The sequence below is a fragment of the Lepidothrix coronata genome, unplaced genomic scaffold (assembly GCF_001604755.1).
Source record: "Lepidothrix coronata isolate B3197 unplaced genomic scaffold, Lepidothrix_coronata-1.0 Scaffold142, whole genome shotgun sequence".
In the NCBI taxonomy this organism is placed as follows: Eukaryota; Metazoa; Chordata; class Aves; order Passeriformes; family Pipridae; genus Lepidothrix; species Lepidothrix coronata.
Genome location: NW_016690322.1, coordinates 1,509,413 through 1,530,304, shown reverse-complemented (window position 1 = coordinate 1,530,304; position 20,892 = coordinate 1,509,413). Strand labels below are relative to the sequence as shown.

At 40.4% G+C, this 20,892-nt stretch overlaps 1 protein-coding gene across 2 annotated transcripts in view; it reads left to right on the top strand.

Moving 5' to 3' along the window:
* The window catches only part of FNDC3B (fibronectin type III domain containing 3B), a 191,794-nt gene that overhangs the window by 82,421 nt on the left and 88,481 nt on the right, over nt 1–20,892 (top strand). For both annotated transcript variants that reach the window (XM_017827764.1, XM_017827765.1), the window contains 2 exons: nt 11,506–11,582; nt 19,103–19,346. In XM_017827764.1, the coding sequence (XP_017683253.1) occupies nt 11,506–11,582; nt 19,103–19,346 (321 nt within the window). The remainder of the gene's footprint in view (nt 1–11,505; nt 11,583–19,102; nt 19,347–20,892) is intronic.

The window sequence follows — 20,892 nt, the reverse complement described above, 5'->3', positions numbered from 1 at the left end:
CTGCCACTTCCCCTCCCACCCCTTTGGAGTCTTCACTTACTTTACTAACTGAGGTGTTAGATCCTGACAATAGAGTTGGAGTAGAAATTCAAATAATTCAGAAGACAGTTTTTCAACCTGAGGTTGTTAGGAGGAAATCAAGAGCATTCCTTAAATAGTTGCGAAGTGGCTAAATCCCTTATCCCCGCACCCCACTCCTTTCTGCAAATTCCAGACCCCGCGGGTGGAGTTGTCATGGTGGGCTCGGTTGTGCCGGGGTAATCCCTCTGGGAACCTCCTTAGACTGGGAAGGGCCCCAGCAATGGGATTATTCCAAGGCAACTGCACCCATGGAGCCTCCTGAGCGGAGGCAGCCTCCAGCAAGGCACGGTTTCTCTTCCTCGGCTGGGAGAGGGATGCCGAAGACCTGGGAACCCTGAAAGAAAAACTTTCTGCTCATATGTTTGAAAACTTTATAATAACCTCTGAAGAGTGATGGCTGGTTGAAATGCTCACTCCCTGGAGGACAAGGGGCCTTTAATCTGCACGAAGAATGTTTTGGGTAGTAAATTAGTTTCACAGTTGCTACAGCCAACAAGAAACTCCCCTTGTTGCATCTGAAAATTCTGAGTATTGCAAATGCGCCACAGAGAAAACTGTCCTAGATTTGTTCTTTTCGGGTTAGGAGTGTTATTTTAATAATTGGAAGAGTCTTAGTTAATTACACAATATTTGTTTCTCATTGGCAGTTAATTTTTATAGAAAGGGAAGAGTCTCACTCTCCTTGCTACATCACGCTGTGTGATAGGATTTTTTTTTTATCTGGGGACATGGGGAAATAAGAATTTATGGTTTATTTTTTGAAGGATGCAATGCTGTCAGTACCCTGAGGCATGTTTTAAACACAGCTCAGCTAATGTGCTCCTTGCAGTGGCTCAGTTTAGGACTATGAGAAATGAAGTGAAAACGAGGGGAGAGTGACAGGGCCCTTCAAGCAGAACCTGGTGAGTCACAGCCTTCCTCCTCACCTTTAGTGTTTATAAATGAGAGCAGGATGTGGAAAAGCAAGTTAGTGCCTTCTCTGGGACAGCCAGAGAGCTGAGAGCTGCAAGGAAGAGTCTTCTGGAGTAGAAGAGGTGAGAGGAAACCAGAGTCAATGTAAGCAGCTTCTTGTGCCTCGCTGGGATTCAGGTGGCTCTGCAGTGGGATTTGAGCACCTTCCTTTAGGTTTGGCAAGGCTGCAAGAGTTTCAGACAACAGCAGCCAAGAGAATTGTGGCTCTGTGAATGTGAGCCATGAGAAAAGCTTGAAACATGGGGGTTTGTTTGGGCTATGGAAGGGCAGGCTCAAGGGACATGGGGCAAAGCGAAAGGGGGCGGCTGGGGGCTTTCAGAAAAGGTTGTTGGAAAGAAAGTCATAGAATGCTTCTCTCTCCACTGTTGTGGGCAGAGAGTGAACAAGCAAAAATGTTAAAGGAAAGAAATGCAAGTTGGACATCTTTCCAATGCAATGGAAGGCACAGGCTGGGGATTTCATGGAGCTGGAGATGCTGAAGAGGTGTCATCAGTCAGGGGAGGCTCAGGTAGAGCTGGTGTTCCACCAGCGCCCTGTTTCAGGGAAGTACTTGTCTGTTGCACTTACTGATCCAGGAGAACAATGTTGTGGTTAAGGCTTCTCTCCTTAAGATGCAAATTCTTCTTTTTTAATTCCTAATGAGCTACTTCAGGATGTGAGTAAAGCTCAGTTGGGAAAACCCTGGGCTCACCAGCAGCATCTCTGAGCACTGCACTGAATGTCACACTTAAGATTTTTAGTTTGCATTTTTTTCCAAGTTATTCTGGTATAAGTGCATTACTGTAATAAGACTCCCAACAGAGGGACAGAAAATAGTAAATATAGTGAAATTTTCTTTTAATACTTACTGAATATGTATGTACATATGACAAATATGTATATATTATGTATTTATGAAATGTGCTTTTACTCCAAGGAGATGGCAGTTCACCACAGCCTCACAAAATAGCCCAGCACGTACCTGAGTACCAACAGTGTTCATGGTTCTCCTTCCCTCCCCACCCTCACAAATAAAGAATGCTTGCTTGTGACAGGTGGATATTAATTGCTATATTGTTGATGAGCACATTCAAATAGAGAATTTCAGATGATTCACTGAAGTCCAGGATCCAAACATGTCACAAACAAAACTCGTCAGCCCTGTGGCAGTGCTGGGTGGAGGGGAGGGTTGGGGGCTTGATTTAGTTTTTTGCTGGCTGGATGGTTGTTCTCACTGTGGGTGGACAGGTAAAGAATAGCCATCCCCTAATTGCTGCCTCGTTTGGGGCAGGAAGAAGAGAACATACTGTGTAACTTTATTGTTGGCCAGGTTTGGGTCTGTTGCTGATTGTACAGTCACTCTGGTGTTGCCATGGGAATGCAATAATTATATTATAATTGGAGCATTTTCTTCTACTGTTGCAAAAAAGTGGTGTTGTATAATTATTGCTGCCTTTGATGGATGTTGTGCTCAAAGCTGAGTGTTTAGTATTTATATAAACCTGTTGCAGAGAACAAAACTTTCTGCAAGTGGATGCCCTTTTATAAATGTGCCCAGCAGCTGACAGATGCACACACACACTCCCCAAAAAGCACTGACATCACTAGATCATGTTGAAGAGCTGTCTCAAAATGGCAAAGGGAAAATAATGTTTATAGTTGAACTTCCATCCCTGTGATGTTCTCATGGCTTGTTGTTTGTCTTTCTACAAATAAATAACTTTATTGAATTCAGACAAATAGTGTCTTTATGGTATGTAAATGGCAATGTTGTTAATAACCAGTGCAGAAATAAAGTAATTCTCATTTCATGACATCTGTTTCCCCTAAAATTGTGTTCTGGTTAAAGGTTAGTGCATTGGTTCTGTAGGTCTGGTGGGAAGCTCAGCTGGAGGGTCCTTTTGCTGCTAAAAGCTTTAGCAGTGTAAAAACTTCATAAATGAGATTTTTTTTTTTAATTTTAAAGTGAAGCCTGATGCTGACAGAGAGCTCCCATCATTTCTGTGGGTCAGCAATAGTTATTTGATAGGTCTTCCCTGTTTCTGAATTCAACTTTGTGGTCTCCTTTTCTCTCTTGGAGCTTCCTGCAAGAGATAGGCTGCAGTTTTCTGTGCAACATCTCTCTCACCCTTCTTGGTAGTGCTGTTCTCTCTGTTCACCCATGGGCATTCTGGCATATTTCTATCTTGAAACAAAAGCTTATGCAAAGGAAAAATAAGGTAGTGAGTATGAGGAAGACTTACTTTTTCCAAAACAGAGTGTTTTTGTGTGTAATACTCTACAAATTTTTGACAGATTGAAGTTATATTCAGGCTTAAGTATTGCTTTATGACCTAAATCCTATTCTGGGTTTGTGTCCAGTTACGTTCCCACAAACTTCCTGTGTGACCCTGCATCAGGCATTTCATTTCTTTGTCCCACAGTTTCATTTGTGAAGCGAGGAGAATAAGAACCCCGCTCCAGCCAGATGTTCTGGGGATGGATTCGTGAGTCCTTGTGGGGTAATGTGGTGCTGGGTCACAGAAATGCTTTTGTGCTCCTGCCTCAGATGTCAGGCTGTCATCTTGGGCTATTCCTCACGAAATGAATGTCTCTCCGGTTTCAGGTTATTGTGTTGTGGCTTGTGTGCTAATGGATTAATTTCAGATGTTTTCAACGTAGTTGGTTGTTCTCTTTGTTTCCAAAGTAGTCCTAATTTATTTAACAGTATTTGCCATTCAAGTCAACTGATTTTAGACAGATGTTTGTCTCTTGTGTTTCAGTCTAGACATCTATGATTTACAATCTGTAGCCCATCTGGTGAATTGCCATGGGAATATGCTTATTTTCAATGCTTGAAGTATTGCAACATACCCTTTGCAAGTGTTTTTGCAGTAGCAATTGGTGAGCCAACCATCAGAAAAGGTTTATTTTAGCAGAAGAATCCAACTTGTTTGTTCAGATTAGGGCAGGAAAATACTCCATTTCTCTTCAAGACAACAACAACAAAAAATGTTCCACTCCAAAATGTTGCCCATAAATTGAAACTCTAGAATGATATATGGGTCTGGTTTAAAAAAGAAACCAAACCCACCTGGGAATGTTGAAGAACAGCAAGAGACCTGAAGAATGCATCTTGTCCATCTCTGTTCTCTGTGGCTGAACAAATTTACTTGTCTAACCTTTTTGAAAGACTTCAGTGAGCTTTATATTGTCAGAGTTTCTTGTAACTTGTAAATTTAAACATCATCACTGTAGAGTACAGTTGCTGGTTCTTCATCACTGGTGTAGGATAGACCTATGCTTTAGGACTGGGTCCTTGTAGATGCACCAGGGGAAGATGTGCCAGGCTACTAAACAGCCTTTTTCTGGGCTTTTCTCTGCTTATTAAATTAGTGGAGTGTGATGAACCCCAAAACTAGGGTGCGGGGTGGCAGGTGAGGAGTGAGACAGCTCTTTACACTCTCAGGATGACTCTCTAAATGTAAAACATTTCATGGTTGAAACATCAAACATTTGATGTCTGAAAAGCTATTAATTCATAGTTCTGTGGTGGATAAAAGTGAGCATTTAACCTAACTTCCTCTTGGAATTCAGTTGCAATAGTATTGTGGTAACTCTGGACAGGGCATGTTTGGTGCAAGGGATAGTTTTTAGTTAATTTCCTGTTTTTATGGGTTACTGTATTATTTCTAGAATATGCCCCAAACCAGAATACAACATCTGGGAGACACACACTGCAACTGCTGCTGAGTAGGAATCTTGTGGTTCTTACATTAAAGTTGTTGTTTAACTCCAGGTTGGATGTGCTTGAGCCTCCCCACTGTGTGTAGCAGGTCAAGTAGCAAACACTGGTAAAATAAACGGCTTTCAAGAGTCTCCCGTGTAAACAGCAAAGGTACCGTCACGTAAATAAGCCAGAAAATGCTCGGGGAGCTGTCTGCTTGATGCGTCTGGCACAGATTTCTGAGTGGCTTGATTTGATGTTTGGTTCAGTGAGTTTGTCTGCACATGTTGAAAGCATCAGTCAAACCCAGACTGGAGCCTGGCTGGTACTGTCGGGTCTGTGGCTGAAGGTCCAAGGGTTGAATGTGTCATAAAGTATATGGGATTTGCAGTTTGATGTTAATAATGATGAAGCAATGAAGCTACAAGACACCAATGTGTTTTTTGTAACTTAAATCGATTTTGCATTTCATTTTTAATTACATTTACGGCAAATTAACTTGATAACCTGGGGGAGTGGGTAAAGGACTGTTACATTTGTAGCCTCTCCTAATCTAGGCCCAGGATTTAGAAAAGATGGGAAAAAAACATAAAAGGGTCATAGAAGGAGTTTCAGAAACACATTTTAACTACATCAAAAGTGCTTCAGTCTCCTCTGTCAAACACTGTGTTTGCATCTACAGAATTGACTGTGTTCAGTGGCTAAGCCATGCAGGTGCAGGAGTCTTCAGGCTGATTTTTTTCTTTCTTTTGGACATTTCATTTGCATTTAAGCAGTCATCTGTTGCAGGATCCAGGGTCATTTGAAATCCATGGAGCAGTTTCTGTTAAACTTGAGGGGTTAGGTAATGTTTTTTGTACTCTTAAAAGGTGAAAGAATTACTTCATACAGCTAAACTGTGTTGTGAATAGAAAATAACCAGTTGAGGTGCCAGGCAGTGTGAATGGACGTGCGGCAGGCATCCTTTTACTCACATCTCTGTGTGTAGATGAGGTTGTCTTGAAAATACTGTCAAATCTGTATGGATAAGCAGTATAAAACTGTGTGCTGCCTTTTTCAGGCATGAGCTGGTGCCATGGTGAAGACCAAGTGCTGGACACTTTCCTTACCATTTATCAAAGCACAGGGTTATTGATAATATTATTTTAACTCCTTCCACTGCCGTGCCATTACCACGTTGAACGCAGCATGAGTGGGATTTCTTTGTCATTCCAGAATTCTCCAAAGATATTTTTAAAGCTGTCATTTTATCCCCTCAAGCACTAAGTGTTGCGAAAGCTGCTCCTTCTTTTCTCTCTAATGTGGAGCTGCTTTAATATACAAATTTACACTCATTGAAGGACAAAGTATTTGGATCTTGATCAGCAGCAGATTTAAGACCCTGTGTCCTAGGAACTTAAGTAGACACCTGGGAGTTGACTCTTCCTCTGCCTTGTACCGTACGTGAGCAGAGTTAAGTTAGTGAATGAATTAGCTCTTGTCTAGGAGAGAGTGCACCTAAAAATTGTGGTGATGTTTGTATGTGAAAGCTCATCACCTCCTACTTTAAAGGCTTTTTACAAAGTGGTCTGACACACTTGTGTTTGCTTGTGCTAACGAGCACTTTTAGGCTGCGGCTGAAAGGCTGGGAAAAAAGCTCACCACAGCTCTGCTGCAAAGGAAGGATGAATGGAAGCATCCAAGATTTCTTTTTTGTTTTCCTTGTCATCACCTTGTTTGGTCCATAAGCTGCTTTGAGAATAACCAAGTGGAGGGAGAAGACACGTGTTCCTGACAGAGAGAGCCTGTTTGTGCTTGTTTCATTGAGGAAATTGTTCCGGAACAGCTGCTCATCCATGTGAAAATGCAAACCCTTGGGTCCCAGCCAAGGTCAGCAAGCCCTGGGTCATTTGTTTTAGCAAAGCAGGCCAATTTGCCCTTTAATTATCTCTCCTTTTTGTTCGGTCACACCTCTTGCTCCGTAGATTCACTTCCTGAGAAGTGCCCCGTGTGAAAGATGTTATACCTGTTTTGCTGTGAATCAGGGGGAGGCAGAATATTTTTTCATGGGTTACTTATAACTGTTAAGCTTTATAAAATATAATGCACTTATTTCCCTGGATTTAATTTTCCACTTAGCTAGTTCAGTAGGTTCTTGTTATTAAAACATACAGGATTCTTAAATTTCAAAGTAAAAGTGCAAAATCACTAAATTTCGTATTGTTTCTCTGCTAGTGCAGGTATTGTGGTGTGAAATGGTAAGTTGGTAGGTGTTTGCTGGAAACAGAGCTGAGAAATTCCTGAAGTTGTGGGAGTTTTCAGTAACTGATCTCAGAATGGGAACTTTATAATGAAGCCTGGTTGGATTTGCTTTTAGTATGCAAAGCAGTCACTAGAAATGTCGAGTAAAACATGCCCATGTGCTGGGGCTGAATGAGCAGAACATTCTACAGGGGACATAATTTAGTAATGGAGAGAAAAAGCAATGCTCTATAAGCACTAAGGAAAATAATGTAGTAAAATGACTTCTTTGCATTATAGTGTTATGTGGAAAGAAAGAAATAGGAAATATGTGTTACTATAGCTGGAGGAACTGAAATACCAGATTTTGGCTTCTAAAATTTAAGGAAAAAAACCTGATTTAAGTGATCTTTAATGCATGCATAAAAGGTCACTTGGGAACAAGAGAAAAGCATACTTATTCCAAAACTGGTTTTATACAAGAGTTTTGAAAGTGTCATGGATTGCGACCAAGGCTATAATTAGCCTTGAAAACCTGGGGCCAGAAGTTTCTCAAGTACATTGTGACATTATTCCTGAAGGAATAAAAATGGCCAGAAGAATTGTCAATCTCTGTGTGACAGAAACATTCTCTTGGAGGCAAAGAGGGAGACAGAGGTGGAAGGGAATTCTGCTTTGATGTGCAGCTTCACCCAATAAACCACAGCACAAGAAGGAGTAGAATGGTTGTTGTCATTTCCATTAGACTGAGCGTGCAAGTGTTTTTTAAAAAGGCAATAGATTTGCAGAATCTTTTTGGTTATCTAAAATGGTTAAAATAATCAGCTTGCATGCGGTCAGAGGAGTGACAGAGCAGCACAAAAGACGGAGCATGTGGCTTGGAAGAGGAGGACAGGCTCTGACTGGGGTGTCAAGCTGTTAATTATCTCTGCCACAATAAAAGACTGAGTGGCTTCTTTTATTGTCTGTTAATTATTAACGTGTTAGAAATAGGAAAACTTTGTGCTCTGCCATCTGGGCACTAGTGGAGTCTCTCACCTGCCTGACTACATGGACTGCAGTGCCTTCAGCCTGGTGGCTCCTCTGCTTTTCCCCTTATTTCAGAGGAGCGGGAATCGTTTCCTTGCACCTGCGCTTTAGATGGACCCAACCCCAGCATTCTGGGGCAGCCCTCCAGGAGCTGATGGAGATGTGCTGGATTCACAGTGAGGGACCTCGGGGTGGAATTTGGTCTCTGGCTTTGTCAGCAGAGGTGGCCAAGCTCTGCTGGCTCAGTTTCATTAGGGACTCAGGAGACAGCCTCTGCTTGCTAACAGGTTTGAAAAGTATTAGAGCGAGCTCATTTCGGTGTGCAGCATCTGTGTTAGAATGGGTGGACTTTTTCTCATTAAAAGTAAATTTTATATTGAACCACGAGCTTCAATTAAAACTTGAAAAGTTCTGATTCCCAAGAGTACACATTATTTATATCCGTCCTGTGAGTACAAGCAACTGAGGAACATCCTTCTTTAAATTTCTGCTTTTTAACAGTTCAAAATGATTTGAAATAACCCAAAATACTGAAAACATCCCCCCAAAACAAACAAACAAACAAAACAAACCCAAAAACCAAAACCTCAAAAACCCAAACAAAAGGTATTGCTTTGTTTTAGTATTAATTAAAGAATTGTTTGACTACAAGAAGAGTCTTTAATAATTGCTGGGACTCATCATGCTGTGGAGGTTGGGGTCTGTATTTCACTTGCTACTGCTTGAAGTTGTTTTGATACCCTTGATGAGAGGAGTGCATTAATGTATGCTAAAGTCATTTGGCTAACCCCGAAATCAAAGCACTGGAAACAAAATCTAGCTGCAAATCACCAGGCTGTCAGTCTAAGACCTGTTACCCAAATGACTTTAACAGTTTGTGGGTCATGCACAAGGTTAAGACTCATCTTGCATGGTGCACGTTTTGATGATAAAACACAATATTATTTCTTTTTATTGGAGTGGAAGTGTTACAGTCAACAGTATCAGTGTGGGAGTTTGATTTCTTCCTGCAAGTAGATCACTAGTCCATATGAGCAGCTGGCACGGGCTTTGGAAGGACAGATATGAAGCACTCTGAACAAAGTGCTTCTTATTTGTTGTGTAGTCTTATTTGTTCTGTATGTAGAAACTCCAAAACTGTTCCATTTTTAAGTTTATTTCCAAGTCAGGGTAGCTATTTTCAAGAAAGATTGGCTAAGGTCAATACAACTATAAGTAGGCAGTGTTTTGGAGAGGGAGTGAAGCAGGTTATACATTAAAGTTTCATTCTATTAACCAATGTTTACATGTAAATTAAATTAAAACATTTAAATTATTGTCTACTTAAATGGTGAACTCAGGATTTTTTTGTTCTATAGTGACTTTTTTTCTTGCAGTTTTTCAAGTTTGAGAAACCACTGACAAGGAATGAGTCAGTAACTGTTAACTATTCATTTTACCTAGTCTCGGTCATGTTCTTTCCTGAAGAATTGAACAGCTCTTGATAATCAAGTGTGGATTAAATCCCAAAAAAAGTGTCAGTGTGTGTTCACCAGTATTGGCCATTACATATAGATGTACAATTATCTATAACTATACTGTCCAGCTTACTGTGGAGTGAAACTTGGCAGTGTGTACAGACCAAAGTAGATTCTGAGAGAAATAAAAAACTATATTCCTCCAAAGAAATTCGCGGGAATGTTTTTTTATAAGGAAAACACATTTATTCAAATTATATTTCTGTAAAATTCCTTCTGAACCAGTTGTCACTTCATATTTTTGATGGATTTAAATAGAGCCATTTAGATGGCAGCTCCTTCCCAATAATTGCTTACTGCTCAGGCTGAAGTTTTTTTCCATTGACACTAAAATTGTTGGCTGTCTGGGGAGACAAATAGTGCTGAAAGGGCTATAGAGTAGAGGGGCAACCCATTTGAGCTGAATAATAAGAAGTATTTCTTATTTCCCCTTGCTGGGCCTGTAGTATAGGGTAAAGTTCCCCACTTAGTTAAGTATAGAGAAGAATTAAGTGCAGCAGACCATGCACCCAAACTATTTAAACTCTGGAGTTTCCATGTGCTTTATACACTTGATGATGAATTATCATATTTCACATCTAGATGTGAGTAGTAAAATCTGTAGGTGCTGATTAGACTATAAATAACTGGATAGTGAAAACAAAACAGGATCAGAGGAGATAAAAATAACTCAGATGGATTCCTGTGTGTAACTTGGGTTTTGAGAGGTGGGATGTTCTGCTGATTGAACCATGAGGAGCCTGAGGAGTATAAAAATGCAGATGGAGAGGGAATGACTGTGCTAATTTAATGTGGACTGGTTTTGCTAATATCAGGCAACAGACTGTGACTCACTTTGTTGTTGGGGGTTTCATTAGATTTGTCTAAATTTTAGGAGCAGTCACTCCTACAGGCCATTAGGTACCATCTGTGCCTGAAGTCCTTCATGTGTTTTAGTGTTCAGCTTCCTTCTCTAGAACATGATATGGTTTGGAGATGTGAGATGGCTTCTCCATCAGAGAAGGTGATGAAGTTACCTCTTGTGTTGTTAGTCAAAGCTAAAATTCAATTTGCAGTGACAAGGAGCAGAGTCTTGCTGAGCTCTTCTCAAGAGTTTGGTCATGGGGTCAAATGGGCTAATTAACAGGTTAATGTCAGATTTTAATATGTAATAAGGAAGGAATGAAAATAATTTTTCTTTTCAAAGTAATAAACTCTAATTGCAAACATCTGTCTGATGTTTGGGGGGTTCATTTTACTGACAGCTCTGTGTGATGTTCCCGATGTTAATGGGTGAATCAACGAGCAGCCGAGAGAACTATTTCCATTTTATCTAGACACTTTCTTTTAGCTGTGAGGCTCTGTTTGCAAAAGCCCAGTGGTTATGGCACTTGCTTTGTTGTACTTGTACGCAGTGCCTCAAAATGGAACTTGCATGTTCAGGGCTGGATTTCGGAGTGGAAACCATAAGCTTCTTGCTTGTATAACCACATTCCAAGGTTAGTCTGAATAGCTGAGATAATGAATTTGGTCTTTGTGCATTCTTAAATAGATAGATAGTTTTTCACATATGTGATTTTTGTTGGGTTTTTTTTGCTACAATTGGACGCTTTCCTTGGGAGCTGCCTAATTCCAGGCTGCACAGTTTCTGCTTTGTTCCCTGCTCCTGTGCCTTCGACAAGAATAACTTAACCAGATTTCAATATAGGAATTGTGGGCTGCTAAAGGACATATTGTGTTACTGCTTAATGCTGTATAAGTTGATCAGTGGGTAATATAAGGTCTATGTTTTAGCTGTTTTATGATGAAAATATTATTTCAGCAGAATATATGGTAAAGTCATTGAACAATGATCTTATTCTCAGAATGATGGCGCGAGGCATTTTCCATATACCAGAAATTAGTGGAGCTGCTCATTTTGTTATTGCAGACTTCAAAAATAAAGCTATTTTTAGTCTTTTTGAGCAATTATGCTATTTTTTTACTGAAAAAACTGATATATTATTACTCTCTTTCTGTCAGGACCAGCAGAGGTTCCCATGATGTCACCCAATGGATCCATTCCCCCTATTCATGTGCCTCCTGGTTATATCTCACAGGTATGTCTCTGATGCATATAAAAGCAATAGCATTGATCCAGATAGAGAAATCTACTTGGCTGAAGTTCAATTTAGAATGTTAATGAAAATGGTAGTACACATTTTGACTCCTCTTTACTGACGGTACACACACACTTGCACAAGTAACTATGTGTGTGCACCTTCATGCACTGGTATGTGTAATAGATTTGGTTTTTTTAGCACTAGCAAAAGCTCTGTACACAGATTGAGCCCATATGTGCAACTTTCCTCCCTTTGTGAGAGTGGGAGAGAACTCCACGTTGTTGGATGACACCTTAAGTTCTTCCTAGTGGAAGTGAGAGAAGGAGCCACTCTAGTTATAAAATATGCTGTTGATCCTCAGTATTTTCTTAGTAGAAATCTTGCAGCATACCAAACTCTGGGGGGTTTGGTGTGTTTTCAAGAACAAATGTGATTTAATTATTTATTTATAGAAAAATGGAAAAAGCTTTTCACAGAGCTGTTGGGTTTTGGAACTCTTGGACAGCTATTGCTCTTCTGTGTAAATAACCACTTCAGGTTACCAGACTGTTTCTGTTCCTTCCATCTTCTGCAAAGCTTAGGCTCTTTCTGAGGTAAGGAAGAAAAAAAGAAAAAGAAAAAGAAAAAGAGATTGATATAAGGCAGAACAGCTGTGAACAATACAATAAATCCAGTAATTTCACCATTTTCGTTGAGATGTGGACTGAAAGCTTCATTAAAAATGTACAAATTATTTCAAATATCCTTGATGAATAGCATAGGGACTTTTGATACATATATTTTGGCATCTTGTTAAGCAGAAAATAAATGATGTCCTGGAATCTCTTCCCCTCCCCAGGAAACATGTGAGCTTGTGTAATTCTGAAAAATTGTAGATGGCGTCATACTTAAATCCCACAAAATACTGCAATCACTCTGTGGTATTTTAACTTCTGAACAGAGTGAAAACATGCTTCAAGTATGGAGGAAATTGTTTGCCAGCCTAGGAGAGAAGGCAGCACCACAGGGTGGTCCTGCTCCTCAGTTATCCCAAGGGGAGTGGTTGGGGTACATTTTGACAGCATTTGCTGTTTAATACTCCTCATGGGCTCACCTAATTTAATAAACTGACCCATATCATGCAGAGGTTTTCCTAAAGATTTATTCTTCTTTTGAAATAACTTTTAACACCTTTTTAATATTAGAAGGTTTATACCCCTCCGCCTCTGTGCTCAGATAAATGGTTGGGGATAATTGGAATGCCTTCCAAACCAGAGGGATGAAAGTCTTCCAGCTGTATCTCTGTCTGAGCCCAGTTGCTCTGTAATGCTTTTTGTGGGGCACCATAATAATTCCAGTAAAGAAGCCTTTAAGTAGTTTCTTAGCCAGAAAAAAACCAACCAAAAACCCTCTTATGAAGCAATTTTTCCAAGGAACTGGAAATATGTTGTAAACTTTTAGGGGAAAACTCTGTATTTGGTGCTTTTCAGCAGCAGAATGTGTTTTGCTGTGTGGTGAGCAAGCCTCTTGCCTTTCAGGCCTCCATATGAAATAGTAGTTGAAAGTCTGTAGTAATGAAATTAGTACTTCATTGTAGTAAATGTCTCTGCCTTATTTGCTCTTGCTTTTGTCTCTTGCCTCATAGTTAAAAGTACTGTTTTATGATTAGCAGGGAGAACACAAACTTAAAATGGCAGGGGAAAAGCCATAAAGCAAATTAATGCACTCTGAGATACCAGTCGAAATATATTTGATTTTTGGTTTGGTTTGTCCCCAAAGTGTACATCTAAGAGTCAGACAGAACACAATACCCCTGTGGAGAAATAACAATGCCTATTAAAAAAAGGCATGTAATCTTTTACCGTTTTGTTATGCCAAGCCTGTTGGAGCTGTGATTGTTAGCCCTAAATATTACCTGAGTTATCAAATGAGCGCAACCCTGGGTTAATGTGGTTCTTCATTGCCTCTCCAGTACTGGGAGAATGATCAGCAAAAAGTTGGCAAGAGGATGTGTGCCCCGCAAGTACACACATAGTTACACTGTTTCTAGACTTCAAGGACCATATTAAGAGTTGTGACTAAAAGCTGGGTTTGTTGATGTTAAGGAGATGTTCCCCATGATGAGGCTTAGCCAGAGTGGGAAAAATTCCAGGAAAAAAAATAGAAGACAGACACATACTACCAGTTCAAATCTTTCACGTTATGGTTTTGCTTTCAAAGACCTGTTCTATGCAGCCGCTATTTTGCATTTCCTTTTCAGCAGACAAACCTCTGTGCACCTCTGGCAGATAGGAACTATCAGACCAGAGTTCATGTCCCTGCAATTCTTTGTGGACTAAGGGTTAGTTAAATATAGACGTGAGAAGTTCCTTGCTGTGCTCGTGGTGGATAGTACTGCTGGTGTAAAAGGTGGTTGTGGAAGGTGACATGGTAGAGGAATCTGTGTTAAATGCTGCCATGTCAACAGTTTTGGCTTCAACTGCTGAATGTTGAAGGAGCAACTCCTATGACTTGTCAGGAGCCAGACACAGGCTGTTAATGTCCATTCCAGTTCTGAACTGTTTCCCTGTTGCACATGCTGGGAGCCCACTGCTGGAAGCTTCTTGTCATCATGGTCTGTGACCTGATGCCTTCTCTGGCTCCCAGGGCGCTCGAGCTCCCTGGCGTCAGCATATTTGGAAGATTAAAGGTCATGATTTGGGTGCTAAGCTGTTACATTTGGTGACATCCTCATGGGTTGTTGTTTCTGCTTTTCACAGTGTACGTTTAGGAGAAGGAAAGGAGGACTTGGAGTGTTCTAATAAGGAGAACTAGAAAAATGGAAATGTCAAAAAGCACGATCATGAACTTGTTCGTTTAATGCTGTTGGCTAAGGACTGCTCTCTCCAAAATAAATCTGGAGCAATTCCACTGGAGTTTGAGGAATTACTTGCATGTAGTTGGATATGAAAATCTGGCTTGAAACTCCACTTCTGATTTTATTTACAGATATTTTAATATGTAGTCTCTGCCACAGATATTTCAAGACTAAAGGACTAATTTACTGGTTGGACCATGAGATGCACATAGAGTTGAAAAATCTCCTTTGGTCAGGAGGCAATGTTGGGGTTGTATAGTCTGAACTGTGCAATTTGAGCCCCTGTCCTGTGGTTCAGTATCCCTGCATCAAGAACATGGCATTTGACAGAACTACAGCATAACTTCTAGACAGAGGAATGTCTTTAAATGACATCTAAAATGGTAGAAATTCTCTCACATCCTCGAAAATCAGGATTTCGGGCTTGGGTACATCCTCTCCCCTAAGGGAGATGTTCTCCTGCAAAAGCATGTTTGACCAGAACCAGCTTTTAGTCACAAACTCCTTGTTTTTTGTGTGGCTTACTGCTCACAGACCTTTTCCGGGGTTTTTTATAGACTGCAATCAATCAAGACATCCTTTAACAGGAGGACCCTCATTAAAGCTTCGAACACAAGGAAGGTTGTGCAATTCTCATATGGAGCAAGCCATAAAGTTATTATCTTTTTAAGTTGATGAGCATTGGTCCTGAAGAACTGTATCACTGTAGATTTAAAATACCCCAACATGCTTGCCAGCATTCTAGATCTTCATCTGTGTATTTTCCACGTTGAAGGTATAGATTTAATATGGTGTTTGATTTAATACTGATGGATGCTAAAGATAGTGATGCAAACTTGCCAGGACTGGCGTGAACTTGGATTGGCATCCTTGTGAAATTAAGTGAATAAATAAAATGTTGACATCCAAGTTCCTTGTGGATGAGCTCATTCTGTACTGTTTTCTGGTACAGATTGATTTATGAATGAAGTTTCAAATTAATTTATGAAATTCCTGAAGTATTGGTTGTGGTCCACCCAGTGGTAAATGCTCCAGATGTCCTTGCTGAATCTAGCACACTGAATTTAAGTGAAATAAGGGTTGTTTGGGTTTTTTTGAAAGCAAGTGGAAATTACTTGCATATTACCATATTAAACCCATTCAGTAAACGTGTGTTACAGAATGAGAGTGGTTGCATTTTTAACTGGATCTCACAAAATATAGGTACAGTTTACCTGTGCACAATTAACATGCCTGTCTTTTTCCTGGGAGTGTAATCTTAAATTTCAGTAGAGAAAGATGAAACAATGTGGAGTAGTGTGATGTACTTTAAATACACGAATTATCTCTAGTTACTACAGCGATATCTTCACTGGAAAAAAAATGACATTTAAAATGGCATTCTCAAAATGTGGCAACCAATGGGGGAGGCAATTTTATTGTGTGTGAGTAATCTTAACCCAGACTGCCCTGAAAGATCATCATCTACCTCACGTAGCAATTAAGCTCCCTAAAATATGGGAAAAAACCCACACAGAACTATGCTATAATAGTATTGTTATTGAGGTGGCATGCTAGTTACACCAGCAAAAGACAATTTACCTAGTAACTGCTTGAAAAGAATGCAAAATAGTGAAAGTTTATATCTTGGTGCCAGATGACCAGAGTTATTTGTTTTCTGTAAATATAAACTGCTAAAATTAGTAATAGCAATTTTAATATTCCAGTTGCATCTAGAGACCTCAGCAGGGATTAGGATTTCATTGCTTCTTGGCACTGAAGTAGAGACGGTTTAGCAGTGTGTTTCCTGATGAATTTATGATCTTTGTGACAAACAGCTTTAAGCAGATACAAGGAATTGCAGATTTCTTCTTTAAATAGCAAAGTTTAACCTCTCTGCTAAGTTATGTTATTTTCATTACTGGATCAAAACTGCTTTTCTCTATCTTTGATGAATTGAGAGACTGTTGTCTTCCAGAATGGCACTATCACAATCTACCCACTGCAGGTTTTACAAATCAAGGGCTATCTACAGTCCTTACAGCTACCTAATGTGTATAGTGCATAATAAATCAGATTACCAATTTTATGATTTGTTAAGGGCAATATAGCAGAGATTGTATGTGCACCTTCAGAAATTTACACATATTTCTGTAATTATTAGTTTAGAGAGAAAATGCCCTGTAGAATAGGGAAATAAAGTGGTTTTTGCAAGGTCCTCTGTGTTTTTTTTGTTCATTTGTAACGTAGGCACATGGAATAACAAGAATGCTGTCAGTATTCACGGCCTGGGAGGAAGCAAATAAAAGATATTAGTCTTGGCTTTTCGATGAAAGTGATTTGGAAGGCTGGCTATCCTTTGAGTTGGACTAGGTGGTCATTGTAGGTCCCTTCCAACTAAAGTACTCTGTTTATCCCCTCATCTCTGGCTTTTCTCTCAGTACTGCTGATATTTTATAGTTTCCATCTAGCAGGATAATTTCATCAGAAAGGTCTTTGACAGGACTGTGAGCTTTGCTCCCTGCTTTATAGATGATATTTCAGGAAACTGAAGCCTAATAATTTTAAATATGGTTTACATTATGTGCTACTTGGGGTATAAGTTTTCTGTCTAAATCTGTTCTTTAACATACTCATCTTTCACTAGAGCACAGAATACACATGTAGCTGGTCTAGATGCACAGATAAGAACTTGTAAACCTGGAAGACAGGAATTGTCTTTAAGATTTGGACTAGTTAAAGCCATGATGAAAACTTTTCACATCAGAATCTAGGAACTTGCTGTCTCAATTAAATTACAGCATGATCTAAGAGTTAAATCCAGCATTTCTGTGCACAGTCCTAGGTAAGTAGTTCTGTTTTTCAAATATGTGCTAAATGGAAAGGGATTCCCCTTTTCTCCAGGTTTCGGAGTGTAGGTTTGAAACCTGGTGCCAGGACAAGTGATGCTGTGGAGGAAGAGTAGAACCAGTAGCAGAGGTGGGAGGCCTGCAAATGCAGCAGTTAAAAGGACATGATAGTTTAAATCTCTGAGGTTCAGCTGTCTTTGGAGAACTCTGTAAAGTCTTTGAAATTTAAAGCTAGCAGCTGACAAATTGCTAGTGGAAGTTGTAAATTTAGAGGATAGAATCAAGTATCTTGAGCTAAACAATTACTATTCTGGCATTTTTAATGTGAAAGATCAGTTATAAATGAATGGATTAGCTTTCTATAGAAAACTGTCTTCTATAGGAGGCCAGCCAAGACAGAAATTGTCTGTGATCGCATCCCATAGATAACAGCTATAAATTCATATAACCTAAGGGCACACATGCCCCAAGGAAGAAATTGGGTCAGCTAATACCAGTTGAATTTTACCCTGTGGTACCGTGCTCAGCTGATGCCTGAGGCATGAGCTGGTGTTTGCTGGAGCAGCTCCTCTCATGGCTGTGGGCATTGCCCCTGAGACAGGGCTGGTCCTCTGTGGCAGAGTCAGCAGAAACAGCCACGTGCCCGTGCTGTTCCTTTGCTTCAGGGTACAGGTTTTTCTTTGTGCTTTAGGATAAAACTGTGATGTGATGAGAGTTGCTGGAGCATTGGCATCTGTAGCAGAGTCTCTTCTGCTGGTGCTGTGGGGGAGTGGATGACTCCAGCTCTTGGTGGTGGTAATCAGTGAGAGCGGCAGCAGGTGCCCTTGATGCACATTCACTCATACAACACATTCATCACAGATATTATTCCATCTGTGTGTCATCAGTCAGTTTAGAGAAAATTAGCTTTTTAACAACCTGTTTCTTGTGTGAAACTAAATGATGCTTCCTTCACACTTTTCTGCCTCGTGCACGTCAGCATTACAGAGTCAACGGGATTGTAATTGTTCTTATGTGGTTGTATTTTTAAATTTCAGAAGTGGCAGAAGTTTTTTGAATGAGTTTCAAGAAAAGCTTGGCTCCTAAGTCTGGACTGAAATTTGGCTAATTGACTGTTCTCCAGAAATATAACTCTGGAAAAATTATAACCTGAAAAACATTTTTCAGCCTAAGCACATTCCCACCTTCCTACATCTGTTTTTACATGCTTTGACTAGGGCATTGGGGGCCAAATTATGCATATCCCAGAGTGGATTTGTGTGGATGTATAGACCAGCTCTGTAGCACAAACAATCCTTCTGCCCTGTGATTTGTCTTGAACAGATACCTGTTATGAACAGAGCAATTCTTTTGCAAATGTCTGTCAATACAGCAGGTTCCTGCAGAGTACCTGTCTCTGTGCACACACGCAGCCTCTTTGCAGTAGCAGTGCCAGCTGCTTTCCAAGTGTTACTAACTCCGTACTCGGAGTGCTGTCAAAATCCATGGTAGAAATTTTATGGGCAGAATCTAAGGTTGGTTCCAACCAGTACACTTATTTTGGTGCTTTGTGTTCCTTTTTCAATTGTTTTCCTCCCTAAATGCAGGTTATGTATTTTGTCTCTTACCACATAGTTATCACTAGCAACAGCACAACTCCCAGTGATTAGTGTGGCTATCTGAGTCTCCAGAAGCCACATCACCACTGTGGTTATTTCTGCTGATATTAATTTTAGAAATGTGTTTATTCACGAAAGTAAACCTAAGGACCAACTGTTTTGCATTGGGAGAACAAAGCATAAACAGTGCTGTTTTAAAAATGTGCCTGGTTCAGATGCTGCATAACGTGCTCCTTTCCCTGCCTTCCCTTCCAGGTGATAGAAGACAACACGGGCGTTCGGAGGGTGGTGGTCACCCCGCAGTCTCCGGAGTGTTACCCCCCCAGCTACCCCTCGGCCATCTCGCCAACCCATCACTTACCTCCATACCTGACACACCACCCCCATTTCATCCACAACTCGCATACAGCCTTTTATCCTCCTGTCACTGGACCTGGGGACATGCCACCGCAGTTTTTCCCACAGCATCATCTTCCCCCGACAATATACGGAGAACAAGGTACTGGTGTTTCACGCCTGTGTTCAGCAAGTTTTAAGGGCTAGGGAAACCAAGAGTAGGAATGAAGTGAAGAAGTTGTAGTGTGTCTTTGTCTACATGGATGGAGTCTCCTTTAATATCCAGAGCAGGGGGCTGTAGCCATCCCAGAGAGTGGCAACACCAGGCAATCCTATGTTGCAACTCTAAGTTGCAGAAACAAAACTACTTTTAACTTAATCTGTGAATCCAGTGGGAAGAGTTGTCTCATCCAGTGCTCCAAACTAGGGACATGAGTCATGTTGTTCTTGCTGTGTCACGATGCAGCATTGTACAGAAAACCTAGAGACAAAATGTGTCAGTCCTGGGTTGGGAATGACGATGGATGCAGAGTGCTGGATCCTAACATGGATCGTTTCCAGTGGGAAAAGCCGGATACCGCTTCCTGTTGGCCCTGATGTGATTTCTGTGGTTTTCCAAGAAATAACAGGCATTTTCTGTTTGTTATTCTAGTGGAGACTGTGCACTAAGTCACTGCAAGGCATTGTCCAAAACCAAAGGGTAGCATGGCAACCCTAATCAGGCCATGAGGAAGCAATTGCAAGGAAAGAAGTGAAAGGGGCATATTTCTGTCTGAACTATGTACTGCTGTGTTTCTGCCACCCTGGAGATAAGTCTTTGTGTAATCTGAAAGAGGGCATTAAACAAAAAAGTAATCTGCAAAGCTACTTGAGATGTTTGACATGCAAGTGGGTTCAGGATTCGTGGATTTACGTTACTGCTGAACTACCTGGACTTAAAACCCTTTCTAAAGAGTATGTTTAAGTCATGTCACCAGAAGTGGGGTTCTGCTGGAGTGGGAAGGAAGATGCAAAAAGAGAGGAGGAGGCATCTACAGATGCTACCTCTTGAGTTTTATGTTGCCCAACAGACCTTGTGAGGAATGGACCCTTACAGCTTACATTTAACTTCATTGTACTGGGAGCAAGGAATTGGGAAGCTCAGGAACCTGGTGGGATAGTGTAGCCATCCAGATTCATAAGGGAAGGACTTGAAAAGGGAACAGGGCAGTTTATCATATTGCCTGACAAAGTCTTGCATGCAAATATAGTGCAAAGCGAACATAGAGCTGCTGGGTAACTACATGTTGAATATTTCTGTAGCCTAGAGATGCCAAGAAACTGATTCAACTTAAGAGTAAAATTTAAAACAAAATCCTTGGTTGCTTGTACCTGTATACTGAAATAATTGATGAATGCTGTACTGATGAGTGTTAATCCACTGCTTCCCTTTAGTTGTGCAATGGCTTATACTTTAAAAAACACCATTTATTTGTAGCATGCTGGTTTTAGTCAGCTAGTTGCTGTGATAATACAAATAAGGAAATAAGGAAAGATGAAGGCCAAGATGCACTGACATACCAAAGAAAGAAAGTCTGACTAGTTGAAAAAGCTTGAAAAAATTACAATACAGTATACATGGCAATCTCAATTTACAAACAGGGCTTGAACAGCTGGATGGGATGCTTGTTTGCATCAGAAGTGTGTACCATAACTTCTGAATGGAGATG